Source organism: Typha latifolia, chromosome 7 (genome assembly GCF_019914945.1).
Source record: "Typha latifolia isolate L0001 chromosome 7, TyphaL0001v2, whole genome shotgun sequence".
NCBI lineage: Eukaryota > Viridiplantae > Streptophyta > Magnoliopsida > Poales > Typhaceae > Typha > Typha latifolia.
The window spans coordinates 8,601,152-8,628,246 of record NC_133092.1 but is presented as its reverse complement, the minus strand read 5'-3'; the positions used below and the strand labels follow the sequence as shown (position 1 = coordinate 8,628,246).

The window sequence follows — 27,095 nt, the reverse complement described above, 5'->3', positions numbered from 1 at the left end:
GTATTCACCATTTCTTCATAATTTCTTTGGGACCTTATGTTTACAATTTATGGAGCTTCAAAGTGGTCCAAGATTTAACCTGCTCTACTACCATTGTAACGATCACCTTCCTAACCCTAGGATCACTACAAGTCTAAATCCAAAGATAGAATTAAATTCCAACTGGAGCAGAAAGTTAGGGTTACCGTTGATCTCCAAAATTAAGAAGTAAATCAAGATCAAACGGTTAGATGGTAGAATACTTTTAGAGTTGAGATAGATTTTGTGACACCCAACTCTAAACACGTGCATGACACGAGCCCACACGGCACGTGCGTAGCACCTAACCACTTGGTTAGACACCAACAATCAAATAAACATGTAGCAATATCATAATTTTATCCACAACCTCTAAATTAAGAATAACTCAAGTCTAACTGTCAACAGCATACAAATAATCCTACATGGACCCTACATAGGCCACAACACATCATCAAGAGCTTTTCACAACTATATATACACAACAGTAGTATATACATAATTATACAAGTACAATGTCACTTGCTAAAATATAAGACAAGGATACAGATACACTTTGGAGGATATCCACTAGTACATTGGATAAGATAACTCATCTAGCAGAAAACACTAACCACCCTCTACTCCTTACTCACTGGCAAGACCTCTAAGGGAGTATCCTGCTCCCTCTCGTTCACCTGAGTTTTTGGAAGAGAGAAAACAAGAGAGTCATGAGCAAAAGGCTCAGTGAATAGACCTTACCCCGAATCAGTGAAACCAAACAGAGAGTAAATCATGTACTGGATAATATGAATCAGAAAGCAGTATGATGCCATGTATGAACATATATATATGTATCCTCAATGACATATATATGAATGAAATCAAATCTCATAAATGACCATATTATATCCTCAACCGAAATTATATAACATGATGAAATTACCATATAACATCACCGAATATAACACCATATCAGGTATAACAATTATGATCCAATGATACTAGTCACATCAATGATGATGCATGATGCATGCCAACCACTAGATAATTACATATGTCAGAGTCAGATATAATCCACATATCTCTCACTATCATAATCATCTGTCTCAACTCTAAATATCATCCACCATGCTGGACTACGGTACCCGGCCTCAAACTCGATACACATCATGTCACAAGCTCAGAGCATACCCTGTCATACGCTAAGAGTATCTCTATAGATAAATCATACCCTACCATACGCTAAGGGTATCTCAGAAGAAAGTAATCATACCCTGCCATACGCTAAGGGTATCTCAGAAGAAAGTAATCATACCCTGCCATACGCTAAGGGTATATCAATAATAGTTGTACCCTGTCATACGCTAAGAGTATAACTATCAGCCATCACCATACTCTGCTATGCGCTAAGAGTATGTCCAGTACCAGTCCGGACCAGATACCGTTCTAGCCATCACATCACATCACATACATATGTACTTTTATGATTTCCTATACATGATAAATCATATGCATATATCCAGTACGACAACAGATCATGCAACTCAGGAATTTAGGTGGTAATGAAGCCGAGAAAAAAATGATGTAATGCAGCCTCAAACCATGTATCTAACACATACATACTCATGCTAATCTATCACATGCATACTCATGATAGAGATCATCCCGACATAAAACCATAACAGCATAATCATCTCCAATCATCTCTATATATCACCAATGTACCCATATCCCAGATCAGTCTAATTAAATGCATGATAAAATATGTTTGACTGAAATCATCTCTATATAAAGTCATATAATCATGCTGGAAGCCAAATTATGCATATACATAATATGTAATATATCCTAATTTGAGAAAGGGATCTAGGGGATAAGACTACTCACTTCACTACAAATACCAAACCACCACTCGTTCACGCTGCTACGATAACGATCAAGCCTCGATAGCTAAGTCAACGGGGTCTTGAACAGGGGGGTCGGGATTTGAAATTATTTATAACAAATATGTCAATCTTTTTATTAATTAAAATTAACCCGACAAAAAGACAGTTTCTTGTTGTAAGTATGTACTCTTCATTTCTATATTTGGTTCATTATTTATTAATCATAATTATATTATTTAATAGTGTATTTAAAATATATTTTATCTGTCTATTATTCTCTTTGATAATTAAGAAAATAAGAATTAAGTTACTACAATTAATTACGTAAGAATATACGTACATAACTCTAATAATTACTATTACCTACTTAGGATTAAAATAATAATTTATATTGCAGGTATTTTGCTAAACATGATATAATTAGAATTATATACTAACTATGATATAATTATATTTAATTTGTACAATTTAAATACATTAAATTAACTAAGCTAAACTAATTGTGCACACACACACACACATATATATATATATAGTGCTGGGCTCAGCCCAGCACCATGCACAGCAAGGCGCTCGGCCGAGCCCAGCAGCACTTGCAGGGTGTAGTAAGAGGAGAGAAGGGAAGAAGGAGGAGGAGGAGAGGAAGGAGAAAGAGAAGAAGGAGAAGAAGAAGAAAGAAAAAAGAAGAAGAGGGTTGGACCATGGGGGAGGGGTGCGGCCGCTGGTGGCCACTCAGCGGCTGGCCTCTCGCCCACGGCTCAATCCTCCGGCGGTTCCGAGAGGAAGCCGACAAAGAGAAAAAGAGAAATAGAGAGAGAGAGGTAGAGAGAGAGAGAGGGAGAGAGAGAGGGAGGGAGGGAGGCTCACCGAAGCTAGAGGAGGTGGCGGCGGTAGTGGGTAGAGAGAGAGAGTGTGTGTTTGAGAGAGAGAGAAAGAGAGAAAGGTCAGAGAGAGCTCGAAAGAGAAAGAGAGAGAGAGAGAGAGGAAGAAAAGGGAGAGAGAGGCGGTAGGGAGGGAGGCTACGGCGGCGGCGGGGGCCCGCGCCAGCTGGCTCGGCCAGGTTGGTCGGGCCAGCGCTTGGGGCGCGTGGCGCCCATCTTCACTGCCACTACATGGCACGACAGCTCGTGCCATGCAGTGCAGGAAAAAATATATATATTTTTAACATTGGGTTATTACAGATTCAAGGTGGAGAATGAATCCATCGGGATGGATCTTGGAAAGGGGAGGTTAAAGAGGCAAGGTAGTGAAGATGACAATGGTGGAAATCGATGAAATTGATTGAGAAGGGATAGAGAAGAAGTAGAGCCATTCCTTAGAGTCAAGGTGGTGCAGTTGGACGAAGAGGAAGGTAGCAATGGTGACTAGATTTTCAAAGCTTAGAGGTAGTCGAATAAGAAGGAAGGAGACAATCTTGCAAATTAACTTCAATAGTCCAAAATGACTAACCAAGTGCACACCACATCTATTTATAGGTGACTTCCTAACTCGACTAAACTTAGCAATAGAATTGAACATACTCAAATCTTTTTGCCTAATATAAGAAAAAATACTTAATTAAAACACCTAAACTATGGTTCCTCGCCGTTGGGTGTTCGAACGATCTTGAGGGCATTCGATCACCTAATTTATTTTTTGGCTATTGGGTAAATGCGTTTGAACGGCCTTGAGGGCATTCAAACGCTTTATCTCAAGACTTGCTCCTTTGACATATTGGAACTTTGAATTCTTTTGCAAGTAAATTAAATTAGCCCTGAAGTGCTTTCCCCTCCGCATCGTCCTTATGGTCTCATTGGGCAATCGACCGGCCGACGACCTCGTGTCAGTGCCACGCCGATCCGAGGAGCTTCCCTCACCATCCTCCCTCATGGGGTACCCTTCATGGGTACTCTAGAATGTCAGTTGAGGTTAGCACCTACTGTGTCAAAGCCTATTCAAGGGAAGGTATAGCCGCTGACCTAGATCGGTTGTTGTAGGACTTTAAAGACATCTTTGCGGAGCTATAGAAAAAGAAAACAATTATAGGATAGAAGTAGAAAAAGATTTTCTTACTTTATCATAATTATTTCACCACTATCTCCAATTAATCTTTTACTTTATTATTTAAAGAGTGATTAGATAGAGTTGTATAGGAAAAAAAAAAGAAAACAATTAAGCGATAGAAGTAGAAAAAGAGGTAGTAGATTAAGAAGAAAAAGCAACAATAAAAGAAACAAAAGAAGAAATAGAAAAAAAAAAGAAGAAGAAGAAGAAAACGTATTAACAACTTTCATAAATATAATAATAACTTTTATTGTTTTTTTAACAATTTTTATTATTTTTTTCTATACAATATCTATACACTATGTGAATATAAGGAACAGCGGCAGCAGAAGAAGAAAAATAAGAAAAAGTAAAAGAAAATGAATAATAATAAATAGCAATATCGAATGAAGTAAAAGATGAAGAGATGATGAAGAAAAAGAGTATGGAGCTATTTCTTTCTTATAATGTCCGGTCAACATTTAATAAGGTACTAAATAATAGAAGGACAAAGTAAAAAGAAATAAGGGCAAGGAAAACCTAAAACAATCGTGCGTCGCAAAATCAAAAACCTAGTGGGTTTTTCGTACAAATAACCCAACTTTTTAAAATAAATACCATAATTATTTGCAACATAGATTATATTTTCTTTTTGAAATTAGTTATTTAAACTATCTCTAATTACTCTTTTACTGTATTACTTAAAAAGCGATTAGAGAGACGTATATAGAAAAAAAAAATAAAGAGAAGATTAAAAGATAGAAGAGGTAGTAGTAGCAGCGGATAAAATAACAACAAAAAAGAAAAGAAGAAGAAGCATAAAACGAAGAAAAGGGTAAGGGTCATTCTCTTTATTCTTACATCATCCTGTCAGCATAAGAAAGGGAAAATATCTTATCTGCAAATAAAATTGAAAAATAGGACTAAGTGACAATCAAAACCCAACTGGTTTTTGGTACAAATTGCCCCATCTTATTAGTATGATATTTTAGTAATAAAAGTCACCTTATCAGATCTTAATAGGTATAATATCACGGAGGGCAACTAGGTGGGAGTTAAGAGTGCAAACTAATGGGAAACGTAGGCTGCTTTATTTGGACGCATTCAAGAAACCAAATCTATTTTATGGAAGTAAACATAGTTAGATTACTAAAAACCTAAACAACATCACCAGAGGAAGAAATATAATTGCGAATCTCAAGATACTGTACAGGCTCAGAATAACAAATATAATTGCTCCGCTAAAACAAAACGCTGGGTGACGAAACACAATATGTACATTCTCACAAAATCTCAAAGGCTCTCTTCGTCGTCCCTATGTGGTAACCGCTCCAAGACTAACTCCAGTTGTTGTCGATTTATGTGTGCGCCATGAGTAAAGTTTCTCTTTATGAATGAAAGAAACTTCACAGGCAGCTTCATCCAGCTTTGGACTCTTAAAATAGGTCATCTCAAATACATGAAGCGGCAATACAAGAATAATAGCAATCTCCTCCGACTTGAACTTCAATTTACACCAATCAAAAATAAAAGTGGATCTACTCTTCCTCCCGATTATTACCTCCTGGAACGAGGCTCATTTCAATTGCAAAATAGGCAACAGAACTTCCTCTAAAAAGATGCATACAAGAAAAAACAACTGTCTTGCAATAAAATAGCACATTATTTTGCACCAATAGAATATCATTGAAACACCTCAAATATTCAGTTAATCTTTGTGTGACTTTTTGCGACATCAATAGAACTTCACGGATCATCATAATAATCATGTGATATGCAACAGTTTATCCCGATGAGTAAAGCAAACTTTAGATTGTGAATCCATACTAGACATTGACAATATATTGATCAGTACCCTACTTAAAACTGCAATTGCACATCAAAGCATTGAACACTACCAAAGTAAGAAGTTAACTGGAAATTGCAGCTAGGTGCTTCAATCTTCAATGGCCTCCTGAATAAGCTTCTCTGTGAGAGCTTTCGGAAGTCCCATCACACTATCAATTGTCCCCACCTAAAAAGAAGCATGAGAAGTGAGAAGAAAAGGATAAAAGGAAAGGGGGATGATGCAGAACAACATGTCGATTGTAGAGTTGAGAAGAAAAATAGAGAAAAATAATCAAATATGTGGAATTCACCAATTGAGGTATCGAAATTCACTGATGTTGGAATCCACCAGCAAACACTCAATATGTAAAAGCTCTCAAAATATTCATTAACCCATAAAAAATGATTACAAGCCTTTATATAGGCAAAATAAAATAAAAGATAAAAGACGAAAATAACCCTAGAAAGTAACTAGTCACAATTCTCGTTAAGCTAAAGGGCTACGGGTGCAGTCCTTTTGTGCTTACGAGAATAAACGTGACGAAAAGTGGTGTCCCCACCAACTCTCCCGGGGTAGAAGAAACTCAACCTAGTCGAGTGGCTCTGATAGTACTCCAAAATGTCAGGATCAAGCTGCTGTAACTCCTCGCGAGTGATCCACGTACAATCAGACTCTAGTCGCTCGTGCCATCGAACGAGAAAACGGTGAACCCCTTCTTTTACAGTAGATGTTATTTGATCATCCAAAATAGCGTCTATCTTTTCTTGTGATATGGATGGGAAAGGAGAAGTGGTATGTGACATAGCAGGGATGTCTGAAAGGGTAGAAGATGTAGCATTAGGTTCGGTGGGGATGTGCATAGGTGGATGGTAGGCTACTAGATCCTCAATATTAAAAGTACAACTAATGCCATAATCAGGGGGAATATCAATGACATAAGCATTAGCACCTACACGTTTCAGAATTGGAAAGGTCCTGCACTATGGGCATGCAATTTCCAAACAGCTCCTGAAGGGAATCGTTCGGGTCTGAGACGAATCATAACATGATCTTCAACATCGAACTCCTTGGCACGTTTGTGCAAGTCGGCATGTATTTTATACTGACGATTACTCGCCTCAATTCGCTTAGTGATCTCTTGATGCAAAGAATGAATATGATATGCAAATACTTCGGCAGACTTAGAGACTCTAGAATGAGATGATATAGGCAACAAATCTAGAGGTTTGCGTGCTTTAAAACCATAAACAATTTCAAATGAGCTCATGCCAATAGACCTATTAATGGAGTTATTATATGCAAATTGGGCTATAAGAAGAATGACATCCCAGTTTTTGTTATGATTACCCACAAGACAACGCAAAAGATTTTCAAAGACTCTGATTAACGACCTCGATTTGACCATCGATTGAGAATGATAGGCAGTAGAAAATTTTAATTTTATGCCAACCATGTGCCATAAGGTTTTCCAAAAATAGCTCATAAAGCGAACATCTCGATCAGAAACAATAGATTTTGAAATACCATATAACTTAACGATATGGGCAAAGTACAATTTAGCCACATGTGACGCATTAGAAGTCTTAGTACAAGGAATAAAATGAGCCATCTTAGAGAAGCGATCCACAACCACGACGATTGAATCATGTTTTCTAAATGTGCGAGGCAATCTCAGGACAAAATCCATACTAACGTCATGCCACGGGTGATCAAGCACAGGTAATAGAGTGTAAAGTCCAGTGTTTTGTTTATTGTGCTTTGCTAACTAACAAGTCCTATATTGACCAATTAATTTTGCGACGTCACGTTTGAGACTTGGCTAATAGAATTGGCGCTCCACTTCCTCAATAGTCTTATCATGTCCATAATGACCCGATAGGCCACTGGCATGGATCTCCCAAACAAGGAAGTCACGCATGAACGTACGGGGAACACAAAACTTGTTAGCCTTAAACAGGTAACCGTCTTGGAGGAAATAACTGTCCAAAGCTAAGTTCAAATCAGTCAGCAAAGTGAGAACGATTTCGCCAAAGTCCGGACAAGTTGTATAATCCTCCTTTATTTTGTCAAACCCAGTGACTTTGATGCTAATGGCAAACAGAAGGTTAACCCTTCGACTAAGTGCATCAGCCGCCTTATTCTCAACCTTAGCTCTATGTTTGAGTACAAAAGTGTACTCCTGTAAGAACTCGATCCAACGAGCATGTCTCGAATTTAGTTTCTTCTGAGAATTTAGGAATCGAAGAGCTTCGTGGTCGAAATAAAGCACGAATTCATGCTGAAGTAAATAATGGCACTAATAGCGTAAATCTTGAATAATTGCATAAAATTCCTTATCGTAAGTGGAGTACTTTTGCTTGGCCTCATTTAGTTTTTCGCTGAACTAGGAATCGGGATGGCGTTCTTGGCTAAGGACACCGCCAATCCCGATGCCTTAGGTATCATATTCTATCTCGAAATCTTTAGAAAAGTCAGGAAGACGCATTATAAGCGCTATTGTTATTTTCTTCTTAATTTCTTCAAAAGCCTTATTTGCTGCCTTACTCCAATGAAAATCTCCGTTCTTCAAGCAAGCAGTGATCGACGACATGATAGTAGTAAACACTTGAATGAAGCGTCGATAAAAAGTAGCAAGGCCATGAAAGCTACGCACATCATGAATATTTCGTGGTTCCGGCCAATCAACAATTGCCTTGATCTTTTCAGGGTCGGCGCGGACTCCTTCTGAAGTAACCACAAATTCTAAGAAGATGACTTGATCGACAAGAAAAGAACACTTCTTCCTATTGCCATAGAGTTGAGCAGCACGAAGCGCTAGGCAGACTTAACACAAATGGTCCAAATGAAGCTCTTTTGATTAACTATAAATCAAAATGTCATCAAAATACACCACAAGAAATTTTCCTATAAATGGGCGAAGCACTTGTGTCATAACACATATGAGAGTGGTTGGGGCATTTGATAAACCGAAAGACATTACCAACCATTCATACAACCCGTCTTTCGTCTTAAAAGTAATTTCCTATTCATCACCTGGGCAAATTCGGATTTGGTGATAACCACTTTTAAGATCAATCTTCGAGAAAATTGAAGCTCCCGCCATCATATCAAGCATGTCATCAAGTCGTGGAATGAGAAAACGATATTTGAATGTTATTCCACTAATGGCTCAACTATCGATACACATATGCTAGGACTCATCCTTCTTTGGCGTGAGCAAGACAGGCACAGCACAAGGGCTTAGATTCTTGCAGATGAAACCCTTCATAAGAAGTTCATTTACCTAATGTTACAATTCAACATGTTCTTTGGGGCTCATTCGATAGTGTGGCAAGTTTGGGAGAAATGATCCAGGGACAATCAATTGCATGTTGGATATTGCGCAAAGGAGGCAATTTGTCCGACAGATCATCCGGGAACGCATCTTGAAACTCATTTAGTATAGGAGCAGATTCGTCGGATGATGGAGTGAGGGTAGTGCTCCCAACTTCACAAGCCACCAAGGCAAACACAATAGAGCCTTGGTTTGCTTCCTTTTCAAATTATTTAGAATTTTTTATGTGCAAACCCTTTTTATTTGAAGCAATTTTTTGTTATCTTTATTAATTATTTTAGAGCGCATAGGATTTATCTTAATCTTTTTGCCTTCAAAAGTGAACGAGCACGAGTTGAAACGCCCAAAAAATAGTTACATTATGATCAAATAACCAAGGGCAGCCCAAAATGATATGCCCTATATCCATCGGCACAATGTCATACCACACATCTTCCTTATAAGAAAGGAATGTGATAGGAACGAGTTATCTTTCATTTATAGCAATGGAAGAATAATTTACTCAAGATATCTTATAAGGATTCGGATGAGGTGTAGATTTTAACGCCAGGCGAGATACAACACTAGAAAAGATGGCGTTAATATAACTCCCAGTGTTGATGATGACTTTACAATCTTTGGTCCCACATTTAATGTATGAAATATTGCATTCCTTCGCCAATCATCGGTCAACCAGGGTTACGTCAAAGCGCAACGAACGACACCAACAGTATGGTCTCCATAATCACGATCTTCATCACTATCTTGGACATCATCAAGGTCAGATTCATAAACTTGTTCATCGAGCTTATTTTCTCCGATAATGTCATCCTGTTCCCCAAGATAAAGGGTCTTTCGAGGACAGTTTGAGGCTACATGACCAACTTGTCTGCATTTATAACATCGACGGGGTCATTAGCAGGTGCAGTTTCATAGAGAGGCCCCTTTCCTTTGTCAAGTTGGGCAAGTGCGACAGTTTGGGTAGTTTTGCTAGGTACCGATGGTGGTGGAGCTTTTATGCCAGCAGGTGCGTAACTGGGAGGGGTGTGCCCAATTGGTCGCCTAGGCAATTGTTGCCTATTAACCATCTCGTAGTTCAACGCAAGAGTGTAAGCCTGATCCAAGGAGGTAACTTCTCGAAAAACTAACTCTCTTTGAATGTCGTCGTTAAGGCCACGCCTAAAATAACTCAGTGACATCCTCTCATCCTCCACAACATTATACCTCAACATGTATTCCTCAAATTGGGAGACATAATCGCTCACAAGCCTATTTCCTTGTTTAAAATTATTCCATTGATCCAAAAGATCATCGAGATAAGAATGAGGCAAATATTTTTCTTTTAATTTTTCTTTCATTTCATGCCAATGAATTATGGGAGGTTGATTTTGTCGAACTAAAAGTTGTTCTATACTTTGTCAAAACAGTTTGGTTCGGCCGACTAGTTTCATTTGGGCAAATCTAACGCGTTGGTTTTTCAGTAGATCATATCGCTCAAAGAAGTGGTTCATCTAACGAAGCCAGTCAGTAAATACAGCAAAATCTAAGCGACCGTCAAAAGTTGGGGCATCCACCTTAATATTTTTTATAATTTGATCGTCATGGTTTTGAGATTCTCTTAAGGCGACATTGCCTTTAAACCCCATGTTATTATGAAAATTAAATGTATCTTCACAATAATTTTGCCTATGGAGTTCTCTCTTAGGACCTCTCTCATGGTGAGGGTAGTATGGGGCCTGTCGATGGGTCTCGACATTAGGAGCGACATGCGTGGCACCCGTGTTGGACGCACCGACGTCACTCCTGGTCTCATGTTGGTCACGACCCATCTCAATAGCCTCAAGACGAGCATTGAAATCATCCAATCTAGTCGTAATAGTTTCAACGGACTCTTGTAAAAATCGACGAAAATCTTCCATGGTATTGAATTCCATAACAGACTGGGATGAATGGTGGAAGACTCTCCTACCACTACGAAGGTTCATATAATGTGTCTCTACCACTAAAGAAATAAATGCAATAAATGAATGATGATATGCAAACTAAGAGATATCAGCGAACAATAAGGGAGTAATAACAAGAATAACCTACAGCCACTTATGAACTTTTCAGTAAGAGCCAGTCAGACTCAGCAGAAAAATTGCAAACCAGTAGTACAAGCTCCCAAGATCGAGACGGAGACTGCAGATATGCCAAGACTTTCCCTCTAACCTAGCTAGTTCTACCGTTAATATTACTTGTTTAATTTATTTTGTTTTAACAAGCAAAAAGTAGGTAGGCAATAGCAGGCGCAAGCGCTTGTTGAAATGAAACAAATGAATTAAGCAACGTAAATAGGTAGGCAATAGCAGGCAATAACAGGCTCAATATGGTTTTGATCCACACCAACAGAAAGACAGTTGCTATTTTAAGACTAACGAATAACAGTAAAGAAAGGACAGATGTTACCGAATGTCGCACGTCCACTGAAGATGGTGGTTGTGACAACGGTGGTCGGAATCTGACAACAGCGACGGTGGCCAGAATTTGACAACAGCGACGGTGGCGACAGCTGCGGTGGCAGGGACAGCGGCGACGGCTGCGGTGGCAGGGATAGCGGCGGTGGCAAGGGCTACAAGAATGGCAGCGGCTGGTGCAACGATGCAGTGGCAGGACCGCGCAGGGACTGCAGTGACGGCAGCAGTAGAGCGACAGCGGCAGCGATGGAGATGGGTTGCAGCAAGGGCGATGGAAGCGGCAGTAGTAGTCGTAGCAGCAGAGATGGCTGCGGATGGGCGGCTATGGTAGGAAATTGCTGCAGCGAGTGGCTGCGGCAACGACAGCCGCGATAGGGGCTGTAGTGGCAGCGAGCAGCAGCATGGGAGGCTGCGGCGAGGTGCAGCGACAGGGATGGTTGCGACGAGGCTGCAACGGCGAGTGGCTGCGATAGGGACTGCAACTGCAGCGATAGGCAGCGACGGTGGTGAAGATGGTGGCACGGCAGAGCAAGGGCCATGGAAATCAGCGGCGACAGCGTCGGCGAACAGAGGAAGATGGGATGATGGATGTGAGTGACGGCTAGGACTAAAGAGGAGGAAGATGACGATAGGTTTGGATTGGGTTAGTTCAGTTGGAGGAGATTGGGTTTAGTTAGGTGGGGTGTGGGTTGTGGGTAAACGGGTCAGTTTTGGGTAGGTTTCTACCAATTCACTAAGGCTAAAAAATGGGCTAAATTAGGCTGGTGTGATTAGTTGGTTAGTGGTGTTTGGGTTTTAGAATGATGAGAGGTTTAGATTAGTGGGTTAATGGGTTTAGGTTTTGGATTGGTTGAGTTTAAGTTAGGAAGGTAGATAAGATAGGTATTAATCCTAAAATTATGGAAACTAATTCCCAAAAATTATGAAACCTACTCCCTAAAATTGTGGAAACTAATTCTCAAGATTATAGAAACTACTCCCTAAAATTGTGGAAACTAATCCCCAAAATTATGGAAACAAATTTCGTAAAATTATGGAAACTAATTTCCAAAAATTAAGGAAAGATAAATAAGGAAAAAAAAGAAAAAAATTATCTTCTAAATCTAAATTTCAAAATTTCAAAATTTTCAAAATTCAAAATTAAAGATAAAGATGAAACAAATAAACTGAATTTCGGAATTTGATTTTTTTTCTTTTTTTTTTTAGAGATGCTCTTTCGTTCTTTCTTTTCCTTTTTTTAGAGATGCTCTTTCTTTCTTTTTCTCTTTTTTTTTTGGAATCTAAAATGAAAAAAGAAAATATATTGAATAAAGCTTACTTGTGATGATCTCCTTGTGTGGAGATTTGGTAATGGTAATAGTTTATTATTTTCCTTGTTAGGGGTGTCAAGCTTGTCGAGCAGCTCGGGCTCGGCTCGGGCTCGGCTCGACTGTAGCTCGAGTCCGGCTCAGCTCGACTGTAGCTCGAGTCCGGCTCGGCTCGGCCAGAGCTGAGCCGAGCCCGAGCCGCCGAAATAGGCTCGAAATCACTATCGAGCCGAGCCTCGAGCCGGGCCGCTCGCTCAGGCTCGGCTCGATCGGCTCGGTATAAAAGTAAATAATAAAACCCTAATCCCCAAATCTCACCTTCCTTCTCCAAAACTCCTGTCGGCTGCCGCATCGTTCTCCTCCCGCGAAGCTCCGCCTCACCTTCCTTCTCCAAGCCGTCGCCGCCGCGTCGTAGCCTCACCATTCCTTCTCTAAGCCGTCGCCTCACCTCCCTTCTCCAAGCCATCGTAGCCTCACCTCACCATTTCTTCTCCAAGCCGTCGCCGTCGCGTCGTCGCCTCACCTCCCTTCTCCAAGCCGTCGCCGCTCGTAGCCTCACCATTCCTTCTCTAAGCCACCGCATCATCCTCCTCCATCGACCGGCAAGAGGTATGATTTCTCTACTTGTACTCTAGTATTATACTTTCTATATCATTTTGATGTTAAGGGCAGTTTAATTTTTCTATATTATGGTATTTTAGTCTTTTTCCTCTTTATTCACCTAGATAAAGGTTTGTGATGTTCTTATTTGAGGAATAAGAACTCAAAGCTAATTAAAGATCAACACTAGCTTCATACATGGGAATTTTAGTATTAAAAAAGATGGCGCCCTCAAGACTGTAAACTTATGTATGCGGTATGCCATAGCTTGGAAGAAGCTATGTAGGATCTCTAAATAGCAGGCTTCTTTACCCAAGCATGTCAAAATTCTCTAAATAGCTTATTCAATGTGAGTTATGTATACATTCTTGCTGGATGGATCTTAGATGCTTTGTGAAAATTTTTAATGTTTCATTTTGTTATTCAAAAATGCTACTTGCCATTTGGATCTTTTTAGCTGCTCCTAAAGACCTAAATGGGTATATTTTACAATAGTTGAAGACTAACTAAGCGAATCATATATGTTTGCATATAGTGCTTGATTTCTATTGGAGCATATCAGAATATATGTTTGCATATAGTTCTTTATCATGCTCTTGGAAAGACTATTCCTTCCTTATGAGGGGGGTTGAAAACCTTATACCATCTTTAATCACATTTTTCCACTCTATTCACATTCCAAGTGATCTTCTCTGTACATCAAATAGCATCTTTCAGTAGCTTTCATGTACTATGTTTTAACCAAGCAAACCATTAACTAGTAGATAGATTTAAGGGTGATAGTATTCCTTAAGGGTGATAGACCAAGGTGCATGTGGAACAATTGATTTGGTAAATGCCCAATGCATTGCGCCCATCTCAATTTTCTAGGGATTTGCACTGCCTCATTAAACCATGTACTAAAAGAGTTCTTTTTCTTTTCTTTCTTGTGGTACTAAAGAATAGGAAATGGCACTTCTATCATGGAACAAGTCCTCTTGGATGTTTAGATGCAGATATATATTTCAATGACTCTTTCCTTCAGATAGTCCTTTTGTTTCAGCTAGCAATAATTTTATGTTTATATTTGAGAATGATAAAGTAGATAAAAAGTTAGTATAACTAAATTTAATTAAATATCAATATTTTGATGTCATCTTTTGGACAAAGAGTATGTCCTTGTAGATGATTTGATATGCTATTTCTCTTGGCGATTAACTGTATCCGTCACATCTATTTTTGTTTTTACTAATTAAGTATTATAAAAATTTAAGCAGTATTTCTGTTTTTGTTTTTTGTTTTTTTATGTAGATGTCAGAGTCAGTAACTAAGAATCTTTCTAATGCTATTAGTGAAAATGAACCTATTGAAATTGATATTGGTGAAGAGGATAATGAAACTAACAAGGAAGAAGAAAGTAATAGTCAAAAGAAAGGGAGAAGAAGAACTTCTGATGTATGGTTGTATGTCAAGCGGGTTAAGGTGAAAGAAAATGGAGAAGAGGTAGAAAAGTATCGATGTAATAATTGCCCGTCATTATTTAGTGTTCCTAAGCAAGGCACAACTTCACAAATAAAAAGACATGTGAAATTTTGCACTGGTTTGGTAGGCAAAGGACAAAAAAAAATTCCTTTTGCTTCTGCATCTAGTGTTACTGGGACTTCAGCTATAGAAGAAAATTATCTCAAAACTATTTCATCAGGATACAACCAAAATGTGGTGAGAGAAATAATGACAAAAATGATGATGGTACATGAGTATCCTTTTAATATGGTTGAGCATACATGGTTCAATATTCTTCTGAAGGTTCTTAATCCACGTTATGAACGGATTTCTAGAAACACAATAAGTGATGTTATGAAAGTATATGAATCTGCAAAAGAAGAAGTGAAATTGCTTTTGAAAGGAACTAATAGAATTAGTTTGACTTCAGATTTGTGGACCTCAAATCAAAATATTGGGTATATGTCTTTGACTGCTCATTTTGTTGATTCTGATTGGACTTTACAAAAACGTATTATCAACTTTTGTCAATTGGAACCTCCACACACTGGAGTTGTTATTTCAGATGCTATTATTGATTGTTTAATTGCTTGGGGAATAGAGGATAAAGTATTAACTATTACCTTAGACAATGCCTCCGCCAATGATGTTGCTGCTAAGACTATTATGAATAACTTTCAAGTTAGAGACAAATTGTACTTCAAGGGGCTTATTTTTCATGTTAGATGTTGTGCTCACATTTTAAATCTAGTTGTTCAAGATGGGATCCATGTCATTCAAGATGTCATTGAAAATATCAGATGCAGTGTTACTTACTTAAAAAAGAGTCCTTCGCATATGTACAAATTTGGTGAAATTGCAAGACAACTCTCTGTTCCTACTTCTAAGGGTTTAGCTTTGGATGTTACAACTCGTTGGAATTCTACATATATTATGTTAGAGCATGCTTTTGTATACCAAAAAGTTTTTAAACAATATGCAACGAGAGATGCAAATTACAAATGGCTACCTTCAGAAGATGATTGGTTTAAAGCTGTAAAAGTCTGTGAATATTTGAAAAAAATTTATGATGTTACTCAAATTATATCGGGAAGTTCATATCCTACTGCAAATCTATTTTTGATTGATTTATGGAAAGTGAAAGAAGCTTTAAATAAAGGATGTGAAAGTGAATTCTACTTTTTGAAGGATATGGCTATAGAAATAAGAAAGAAATTTGATAAGTATTGGGAAGAATGTGATATGTTATTGGCAGTGGCAGCAGTCTTAGATCCCCGATATAAAATGAAGCTTATTAATTTTTGTTTTCCAAAAATATATTGCTTTGCAGAAGCTCATATAAACATGCAAAGGGTCCACAGAGTGTTGTATACTATTTTTGAATCATATAAACTTGATAATGCATCAGGTGAAAATAATAGAATGAATGATAGATCTCAACTTGATAAGAGTGATGACTTGATTGGTGCTAAAGGATCAGAAGGTCAAGCAGAGTTTAAAAATTTTTTGGAATCAACAAATGCAGTTGAACCTCTGAAATCTGAATTAGAAATATACTTAGAGGAGCAGACTACAAGTTTGATTGACAAGTTTGATGCTCTAGAATGGTGGAGACTAAACATGTTGAAATTTCCTATTCTTTCCAAAATGGCTCGAGATATCCTTTCGGTTCCTATTACTACTGTTGCATCTAAATCAGCTTTTAGCGTCGGTGGTAGAGTTCTAAATGATTTTCGAAGCTCTTTGTCTTCCGAGACAGTGGAGGCTTTGATATGTGAAGGAAATTGGATTAGAGAATCAGTGAAAAAACAAATCAGCTCTTCTAGGGTATGTGTACTATACTTCTCATAATATTTTTTTTTCATTTTATGCTTTTATAAACTATTGCTGACTTCTTTTTTATAATCTTATTTTCTTTAGGTACCGGCGATGGATAATGTGTTTGTGAGGATTCCAAATGTAGTTTGATCTTTAGGTATCATATATTGTATGTCTTTTCCTATTATTGTTTGTTTATACTAGTTGCATGATGTTTAAGCTGCAATTAACTTATTTCCTTTTTTTTTGCAGTTATAGGATGAAGCTTCTTTTTAGTGTTAAGACTTGAGAGTGCCAAATAAATTTAGTTATAATATTTGGCAAGATATAAGTTAAGTACTTATATTGTAATATTTTGCAAGTGATAGACTTATGATTTGGATGTCATGTCAAAATTTGGATTTGTTTTGAGCCAAATTTTGATGAATTACCATATGTTAATATTTTGCAATTGGTGTGTTAATTTGCTTGACTTTAGTAAATTTTGTATAATTTAAGTTAAATTCATTTGGTTGGCTTTTGTTATGTTTACTAATAAAATTTTTGAAATTGGTGTGATTATTTTGAGCCAAATTTTGATGAATCTATGTTAATATTTTGCAATTGGTATGATAATTTGCTTGGCTTTAGTAAGGTTTTATATAATTTAAGTTAACTTCATTTGGTTGGCTTTTATTATATTTACCTGTAAAATGGGTGTGGTTGCTAATCAGAGATTAATTTTAAATTTTATAGTCAATTTGGTTGGCTTTTATTTTATTTACAGATAAAATTTGTTATTCAATTTCAGCTTTTTTTCACTTTAAATATGTTGTGGCTCGGCTTGGGCTCGGTCCAGCTCGAGCCAGCTCGGCTCGAAATGAGGCTTGATAATAGGCTTGTTTCAGACTCGGGCTCGGCTCGGGCTCGATCAGGCTCGGCTCAGGCTCGGCTCGAGCTGAGGTGAGCCGAGCCCGAGCCCAATAAAGAAGCTCGAAATTAATTTCGAGCCGAGCCTGAGCAGCAGCCGGCTCGCTCAGGCTCGGCTCGTTTACACCCCTATTCCTTGTTGAGGGTGATCTCCTAGCGTAACTCGGATCCGGATCCTAATATTATCGAGCAACGGATCTCGTAGCGATCTGGTGTTCGTGGAGCGATTGATCTGACGAAAAAAAGATGAGGCGCAACGTAGAATCCAAGCGGTGGAGCGTCCACAAACTAGGAAACGATTTGCTCTAATATGAAAGCTGATGCAGGACAACGTCTCGATTGTAGAGTTGAGAAGAAGTAGGGAAAAATAATTAAACCCGTGGAATCCACCAATCGAGGTGTCGGAATCCACCAACAAACACTCAATATGCAAAAATTCTCAAAATATTCATTAACCCATAAAAGATGATTACAAGCATTTATATAGGCAAAATAAAAATAAAAGATAAAAAACGAAAATAGCCCTAGAAGGTGACTAGTCACAACCCTCGTTAAGCCAAAGGGCCACAAGTGCAGCCTTTTTGTACTTACGAGAATAAATGTGACGAAAAGTGGTGTCCCCACTAGGGGAATATCAATTGGGAATTTTCTCGCAGAAAAAGAAAACACTACTAAAGAAAAATATTAGGATAACTTACCAGTGCTTCTATTAATGGTGAAGTTAGTGGATGTTCTACCAACAGGCCACCAGCAACATATAGAACATCCCCTTCATTAATCTAAAACAATACCAAAAATTTTATGTACTTGCCAATATAGAGAAAAAATAGCATGAAAGATAACTTAAATGATATGACAACCAAGGACATTTTAAACAGCTGGAGAATGGAATATGGAAAAGGTGGAAGTACCAGATTCTCAATGACCTCATCTGGTATTTTTTGAAAATGCACCTGCATATTGAGAAAGCAATAACAAATGGTTAAGTCATGATGCCAAAATGAAGACAAGATCTCTAGGTTTATTCATACAAAATTCAGGTCATACCAGTGAACTTTATTAGAAACATTCTCAAAAGATAGCACATTAAATTTATGGGAAGAAAAGCAGCTTTTATGATCAGTATATACAAGATACATTCTAAAAAACTTTCCTTTTCAAGAACTGATAACATTTTGGATGCTCATAATTATTTAAAAGGTCCCTCTTTGCTACTGCTGTAATAATGCTGAGATGCTATAAGTGGAAAAAGAAGACAATACTTCAGCTTTATCCACTCCTCCCTTTCTAGTCCCAGTCTTTAAATTTGTGACAAGCACAGATCCCACTGTTGATGCATGGCCTCCAGAATAGCCTAGTAAAAATTTATTGAAATATAAATGAACTGTGGAACTATTCAAACCAGCTAGAGAAATGCATACCTTGGATAAATTCCCGTGCTTCTTTTGCACTGCCTGGCTTTTCTCTAATCATCCCTCCATGGACCACAACCTCCAAAAAGTCAGAAGACAGCATGCATCATGATTAATTGCTTCTAACAAAATTAGTACATTAACTTACAAGTAAATAAATAAAGGAATACAATCTATACCACCATAATGACAAAATTCATGGTACCTCCCTAAACTTTCATTTGCGTCACTTAAACATAATTATAGTTATAAACTTTTAACTTATACGCAATTGCTTGATAGACATTAAATTTAACATAAAGACCAAATGCTAGTTTCATTTTACAATAACCAATTAGAAAATAAAACTGTGAAAATCCTTTAGTCATATGCTTCTTTCATCTCAAACTTTCTCACTTCTATACTTTGGAGTACATTACAAATCTTCAAAATAAGATAATATAGAGGGCAGAATAGTTAGAACTTTGATAGTTTTACTGAAAAAATATCTTCCCATTTAGTTTTGGATAGAAAAACTAACAGTTGTACATAGATAAGTAAAAGGGGGTTATGTGACACAAATGATAGTTTACTGAGGCAAATTGGATTTTGACCAAGCCACAATAGGGTAAAATGTATTTTTCCATCAAAAAAAATTTTCATGCAATGTACCACAGAAATCCTATTTATGTTTGTTACGAACAAAATCACTATACTTAATATGAAGAGAATTTGTGAGTTATCAACATATCAAACATCTAAAGATTGTGATGAACAGTGGTTGTGTAAGATATACTTTTGAAAACAAAGCAACAAACCACTAAGAATGTAGAGAGAGCCTGAATGGAGTTTGAAATATGAATTTAAGCATGAATCTAAAAATAAGAAAGAATCATTAATCACTTCTCCCATTACAAGGAAGTTAACCAATTTCTAGCACTAACTAGAAAAGAAACTACTCAACAACAATCTAAATAAGTTATTCAAAGTAAGAAATAATAAAAATTATGCAAATTTGGCATAGAATTTTGACATACTTGATCAGCAGTAATCAAGAGCGTCAGTTCAGAATCCACTTCCTTAAAACCATTGGTCTGAAGCATTGCTATTATTGCATCTGCCTGCACATTAAAGTCCAAACTCCAATCAAGAACTTAATACTATCCAGTTATAATTTCATGCCATTAAGAGTATATTAAAAGAAAGTAACAGAAAAGGAAAAAAAAACAAAATAAATGGAGCTCTAAAAAGAGTAGATCTCGACCTTAGCTTCAGCTAAAACCATTACCAATTCCTCAGGATTCTCCCTTCGAATCTCCTTCTCATCAATGTCAGCACTCTAAAAATCAACTACCTAGTCAAATAAGATCACTTATGAAAGAAAAATTACACAAAGATCTAAAAGTTTGAAGAGAGAAATACGCACCATGATTGAGAACTCGTAACCCATCTCCGACAGAATTTGTCTGCGGGATGCTGATGATGAGCCCAAAATTATCTACAATCATTTATTAAAATATTAACTACCAAAAGGAATTTAAAATACTACTAGCACAAAAAAGAAAAGGAAGAGAGAGACCTTGAAAGGACAAGACGCGGAATTGGAAGTCATCTTTCTCCGACGTTGTTGGAGTTGTGCGTCCACTCTAAACACCAAACCCTTGCTTATGAAGCTCAGGTCCAGTTCCGCCACCCCGCGAGGGAGCTAGAAATCCAAATGTTCACTTAAAAAACCTAAGCTATTATAGGAATTCTACATATTTACAGATAAAGCTCTGTGTTTCAGCTTCCTAAGAATAGAAAAGAAAATGGAGAAAGAGATGTTTACCTGTGGAATTGACGGGAAAAGGGAAATCGAGAATAAAGGCAGTAGTGGTGGCGACGAAAGGGAGGAGAGCGGAGGAAGGAGGAACCGGAGGAGCGGAAAGAGGGGTTTTCTAAACCTTAATGGGCAGAAAGCCCACATTTTGGTGAAAATATTTGTTTTGTAGCCTATTTTTAAAAGGCCTGCTCCGGTAGAGCGATTTGCACAAAAAAGCATTTCAATTTTTTAATCAGCAGAAATAGGTTTTCCTATTTTAGAATTATATTTTTCTACTTTCTTTACTGATTTAGTTTAATTTTACCTTTTCTCTAACTCAAGCCAACTGTTTAATCTAATTGGTACTTCCAAACTCGACAATCATTGGAAGTCCAAATCCAAAGACGGAATCAGATTTCGAGTTACGAACGAAAAGTTAGGGATATCGTGGATCGTTAAGGTTAAGAGGTAACTTGAGATTTGACTGTTAGACAGATGCCCGATTTTGGGGTTGTGATAGACTTGGGATGAATGACAAATCTATTAAAATAGATCTTGGAAAGGGATGGTCGAAATGGGCATGGTGGTGTTCAGCTTAAAGGGTAGTAGGGTGGTTGTGATGGTACCATTTCCGTTGTGTCAATCTATTTTAGGATTTAATTATTATTTGGGCTTTTATGTTTTCTCTGAGTTTTATCCTAGAGATTACATTATGTTTCCGGATTGGGGCGTGACACAAGCCATCGGATGAAGCTACATGAGAGTTTGAGTCAAACGGGCATTTGTCTAAGCATGGTGTACTAATATAGTTCAACCCAGATTGAGTCGGACTAGGGATAGGAGAGACTTTGGGTTTGATACCTAGAGACCTTGCATTGATTTATATTTTGTCCTATGTTCTATTTAATTAATTTTTGCGTTATTAAGAGTAGTAATCCATTAGGTCTCTGACCTAACCTCTTAATTTGATGCATTTTGACTTTGATTGAGTCAGTTGTACCCAAGCTAATCAAACTAAGTTGACCAAGTTAATTAGAGGGCCACTATATAACCTGTGGGCTCTAATATGATCTTGGATTATGGAATTATTCTCTCAAGATCGACTCTTTCTCCCTTGTTGTTCAACTAGCTCCAAGTCATGCTCGCCCAAGCCACCATCTAGGCCGACCACCACTGTCTGTAACACTCACCACCAACACATGCCCCTCACGTGGGTAGAACCCACGTGATTACCACATGACCTGCTAGTCAATAACTCAACGCAATATACAAGCAAAAAGCTTACATTTCTACAAATAATACAGACAAGAAGCTCATAACACCAAGGTCACAACAAGCCCAAAATATATATCCATAACCAAAAATATGATAAAGCCCACGCAGAAGCTACAAACTATTTAGTTTAATTTTCATGAATAAACTAAGACTAAGAATAAGAATAAGAATTAGAAAGAGAAGACTCAAGCCAGTCTTCGCCAGGTCCACCACGAACTCCGGCTCATCCACTAATCTAAAAATATTTCCACTAGAAGGTGATGAGCATAAAACCCAACAAGTTTCTACTTCTACAGTCTAAAAGTAGTGTGATGAATGATGCAACAATAAGTAAATATGAATATATGCATCATGATCAAATTAATGCATCAACAATTAATCAACAATTGATTGCATGGTATGCCATGCAATCAATCCGGACTGTCAAGTCTTCAAACTCAAGCTCACACTAAGCTCCGCCCATATGTCATGTCAACACCACACCATATAATATGCATTATCTCAAACTACCAAGTTTGCAACATAGGCTTATGCAGAGCTACACCCAAAGGCCACATCAATCCTCACACTCGACCACACATATACCCCCAAGGGAGGGTAGACTCTAGTTGTAGAATCGTCAGCACCCGGCGAACAGCATGACCGATTGTTCGCTACCGCAGACTAAGGACCTCAGTCGTAAGCCCGTCACAAATGTCAGTATCGCACATCGATACTACCATTAGAGCTCTTGGCTTCGCATCATCGCACCACCGTATGGAAATCATGAGCCGTTGCTTACGTACGCCCTCACCCTGCGTCATCAGGTACCGCTAGGTCTAAGTATATATATATATAAAGTATGAAGTCAACTTTGTTCTATGATTAGACTTGGAAATATGAATTGAATGTCTCTCAGAGAGGAGCTAATCAATCTTTAATTATTTTGTTTAATTAGAGGACGTCGATAGAGTTGTCATATTGTAGCAATCGGAATATATAAATATATAAATTTTAATCACCTAAAGATGAGTATGGAAGTGACAACATTGCATTTTAAATTTATCTTACTAGACAATTAACTAAAACTTTGAAGTGTAGATAATACAAATTATTTAGAAGTCAGATGTAGTGAAAGGAAATTCTTTTAAGTAGTGATCGGCTATTGTTGTCATAGTGTGAGGTCATCTTTTTATCAGTTATGACATGATATTTACATTACATTTATATATTATTGAGAATATATTCTTATACTCATTATGACATAATACTCCTTTCTGATTCATATTATTTAGTACATAATTTATTCTGTATTTGGTATCACTAATTCCGTGTAAGATCTATTCATTAAGCCTTTAACTCATGACTTTTTATTTTATTTTCTAACCCCAGCTTCCAAGATATGTAGTAGATATGAAATAGTATAGAAGATAGTTTATCTAGATCTTGAGTTGTATTGATATTGTATATTTTTTGTATTCCACTATATTAGACTGTATTTTGTATATAGAAAATGTTGTACGTGGTGTTGTAGTAATTGTATCTTGATGGTTTGTTGTGACTTGTGTGAGTTTTGCTAGATTATATAGTAGTATAGTGTATATTATTATGGATTTAGATATTTATATGTTAATAAGTTTATTTGATTGATAGTATGATTTATCTCTGAGATGAATTATGTTGAGTATAGGTATATCTATATGCAACAAGCCCCGTCTGTCCTATCGATGCGCCACACATACTAGGTGGCGCATGGGCGTGCACATGTCCATGCAAGGCAGGGGCATTACACTTATGGCTTGTATCTGACACAAGAATTAATAAAGGGTTATATTTGTTTTTTGCTCCTATCTCTCTCTATCTCTAGGCCGACCACCATCTTCCTCCTCCCTCCTTGCCAACCACACCACCATCTTTCGTTGGATCAATCTCTACTAGCCTCTAGTCTCCCTCTTCTTATCCTCTACTTCTCCTTCAATCTATATTCCCTAATATCCATTAAAGAGCAAGTTAACCTCTACACTGATCCAAGTAGATATGATCTCGATCAGGTTGTATCACCCTCCGACCTTTATCCACTATTCCAAAGATATCTTCCAATATAATGATCCTATTGGCGTGAAATCAGATTTGTTAGAAACTCTTTCTGAGAGCTACAACATTTCAAAATTTTACGTCGATCGAACAACTAGATCCACTAGAAAATCTTGTGAAAATTTCATGCTTAATTTTGTCGAGGACCTGATTCGAATCGGGTCAAGCTGGTTCATATCAAACTAATCCAGAAAGAATAAGGAAGTCCGGTTTAGCTAAGTTTATTAGTTGCTTATTGGGTTTAGGACTCTATTATTTTATTCTCTATTAGGCATGCTTTGGAATGAAATAAAGTTATCTTCCATAATCTCTCTCTCTCTCTCCCTAGCTTCTCTCTATTATCTAGTAAATCCTTTTCTCCCTCGCTACCCTCTCTTTGGCCTTTATCGTGATGGTATTTCTTTCTCACCGTACGCAAACCTTTCATCTCTTAACTTCGCCCACTTCATCTTTTTTTTCCTTAATCGTCTCTACCTCTTGTACGGTTTTCGTCTTTACCCACTACTGTAGTTGTAGGCCAATTATAGCCTTCAACTATTTATCAGATTTGCATCCGCAAGCTGCCACCACCACCATCCTTTATGGCGTCACCTCATCACTGTCGGCCTATCATCTCCATATCATACCTAGGAGTTCATGCCTCCATCCACGGAATCCCCACAAAGCATAACGAGATCACCCTCACGCTGGTTTGTAACCTATGACTGACCCGTAGTCGTTGCTTGGTCGATATCTCACGACCAATCAACAGATTCTCTATATCTTAGATTTGTTGGAAATCACTCTTCTTGAGCAACAACATATTAAAAAAATTTATCAGTCAAACTGTTAGATCGTCAGAAATTGCTTTTCCAAAGTTAGTCCTAAAATTTGTCCAAAGACCATTATTGAAAGGTTCGAGCTACTTTGATATCTACATAGATTGTGAATCTAATGAGGAGTTAAATGCCAAAGTTGTAGATCAGAAAGTCACAAAGCCACTTCAACTAGTTCTGTAATTTTTTGACATCTAAACAATATTTGGCGAATATTCTCCTTGATCTATGCAGAATTGTCGGTGGAAGATGGAGTTCAAGGTGGGTTGAGAGTGGTTGCCATTTGGGCAGTGATGGGGAAAGGTAATGGTTCTATCCAGAAGGGATGAGTGGGAGAGAGGAGTTTGTTCCTCATAGGCAAAGGGGTTCAGGATAATTAGAAGGGAAGCCTTGGTTTGGGCACTGACGACTAGAGGAAGGAGAAGGGATAGAGAGAAGGGGGAGAAATATGTCAAATGTTCACTAATCCCCAAAGTGGCTGTCATTCCACACTTTACAAGCTAGTCATACGTTGCAAAACCACAAATAGACCTAGTACGAGGTGTCCTAGTCGTCGAGCTTTCGAATGGCTCAATCGGGCATTCGAACGCCCAAGCTTCTCTCTGGTCCTTAGATTGAGGTGTTCGAACACCTAGTAGGGCCATTTGAACAACCTAAACTTCTCTTTGGCCTCGGGCTAAGGCGTTCTAACACATTGACCTGAGACCTAAAGATGGAGGACCTAACATAAAAAGCAAATACAAAATGAAATAAAAATAGACTACTCAATCTAGATCCAACCTAGTCTGGTCATAACAGAATTCCTATAGCAAATTAGCCAGATCATCAGGTCTACCTAAGCCTCCACTTATCTTCATATTTGTGGAGACCAGCTGCTTCATGTAGGAGAGGTCTTTTAGGCCCGGCAGACCTGTCATCGATTACAAACTCACTCCATGCGAGGGCTGATGCCATCTAGCCACACCCTTCACCCATTTGACTTGAACGTGAGCCGTAGCTTGCTAAAATCAAACGCTATAGATCTAAGACTTTTGCAACCATTGTGTACCAAGGATGACGTCCGATCCTCTCAAGGCAATAGGGTATAAGCCTAGCTTCCAGACTAAACACTCATCCAAGAAGTTGTGCATACTTCCCATGTTAATGAGGATTTTTTTTCTAATCATTCATGAGCCCAAAGACTAGATATAGGCTAGACAAAGGGCCAACCCTCCCTAGATATAAAGACTCTTAAGCACCACCGAGCTCTTAGTTGCCTACTCTAGGCTTTAAACAATATGTGTCATCGAACATTTACTCCGAACCAAACATCGCCGAGACCTGCTCCAAGCCATTACGTTGTCAAATTGTTCCTCCAAGTTAACCGCACTACCAAGCTATCAAACAAATTGAGCCAAACCACCAAACTACCAACCACCAAATAATTTCTCCATAATATTATGTAGGATTGGAGTTGAACCCATGACCTCCTTGGTCATAGGGAATGGTACCTACCAACTCTATTAGAGTTGTTTGGTTGTTAATGAGGATCCTCACGGTGGCCTTCTTGATTATACCATCCACCCAAAGCATCTTTGGTGTGGTGGTGCCAGAATACGCATAGAATGATATCTCTACCTTCATCGCCTCAGCCTCCAACTCCTCCTCGACCACCTCCTAAGGCTCAACATCTGTGGCATCAAGATCTGGAACGTCCTCCCACATTTCTTCCTCGACACCTTTGAGCCCGTCGATCAACATAACTGTACTCGTCGATTTTCACACTGGTGACTGGGTGTGAAGTTCTTGTCACACCTAAAACATAAATCCTTGGCTCTTTGCTCCTCTTCCTAAGCAAGTGTGAGAGCTCATATAGGGATCTTACTAGTAGAACTTACATCATTGGACACTTGAAATAGTGCCCTTGGTCCAATTGGAGCCACTAGGTTGGTTGTAGTTTGTAGTGGCTGAGCTAGTATCCTCCCATCTCTACTAGTCAAGTTAGGCCTCGATAACACCCTCAGCTCTTTGTGCTTCTCCTCCATTGAGAGTGTCCTCGATCGCCTATTTCAAGTTAGTTGGCCACAACACTCTTACATCTACCTATATATCATGCCTTTACCCCAAAATGAAGGTAGAC

General features: G+C 38.1%; 2 protein-coding genes across 5 annotated transcripts; one reads left to right on the top strand and one right to left on the bottom strand.

The window, feature by feature from the left end:
- Positions 1 to 5,552: 5,552 nt before the first annotated feature.
- LOC140791867 (uncharacterized) lies at positions 5,553 to 20,993 on the bottom strand. 4 transcript variants are annotated; one of them, XM_073142557.1, is made up of 10 exons: positions 20,841 to 20,993; positions 20,592 to 20,717; positions 20,439 to 20,510; positions 20,277 to 20,351; positions 20,050 to 20,133; positions 19,043 to 19,112; positions 18,884 to 18,975; positions 18,533 to 18,574; positions 18,320 to 18,400; positions 5,553 to 5,922 (listed from the first exon to the last, which is right to left on the bottom strand). In XM_073142557.1, the coding sequence occupies exons 1-10, from the start codon at positions 20,976 to 20,978 to the stop codon at positions 5,845 to 5,847; spliced, it is 858 nt and encodes a 285-aa protein (XP_072998658.1). In that variant the 5' UTR covers positions 20,979 to 20,993; the 3' UTR covers positions 5,553 to 5,844. The 4 variants fall into 4 exon arrangements, 3 of the variants coding, with proteins under 3 accessions (XP_072998658.1, XP_072998659.1, XP_072998660.1); XR_012109644.1 differs by lacking the exon at positions 18,884 to 18,975; XM_073142558.1 differs by lacking the exon at positions 18,320 to 18,400.
- Positions 12,690 to 17,094, top strand: LOC140791866 (zinc finger BED domain-containing protein RICESLEEPER 2-like). Its single transcript, XM_073142556.1, has 2 exons — positions 12,690 to 12,906; positions 13,023 to 17,094. Exon 2 carries the CDS (start codon positions 14,703 to 14,705, stop codon positions 16,743 to 16,745), a length of 2,043 nt encoding a protein of 680 aa, XP_072998657.1. The 5' UTR covers positions 12,690 to 12,906; positions 13,023 to 14,702; the 3' UTR covers positions 16,746 to 17,094.
- Positions 20,994 to 27,095: the final 6,102 nt, after the last annotated feature.

Coding starts and splice junctions, on each gene's coding strand:
- LOC140791866 (XM_073142556.1), top strand. CDS start 14,703: ATGTCAGAGTCAGTAACTAAGAATCTTTCTAATGCTATTAGTGAAAAT.
- LOC140791867 (XM_073142557.1), bottom strand. CDS start 20,978: ATGTGGGCTTTCTGCCCATTAAGGTTTAGAAAACCCCTCTTTCCGCTC. Junction 20,134..20,276: donor TGGTTTTAGCTGAAGCTAAG/GTCGAGATCTAC, acceptor TTTAATGTGCAG/GCAGATGCAATAATAGCAAT. Junction 19,113..20,049: donor TCTTGATTACTGCTGATCAA/GTATGTCAAAAT, acceptor GACTTTTTGGAG/GTTGTGGTCCATGGAGGGAT.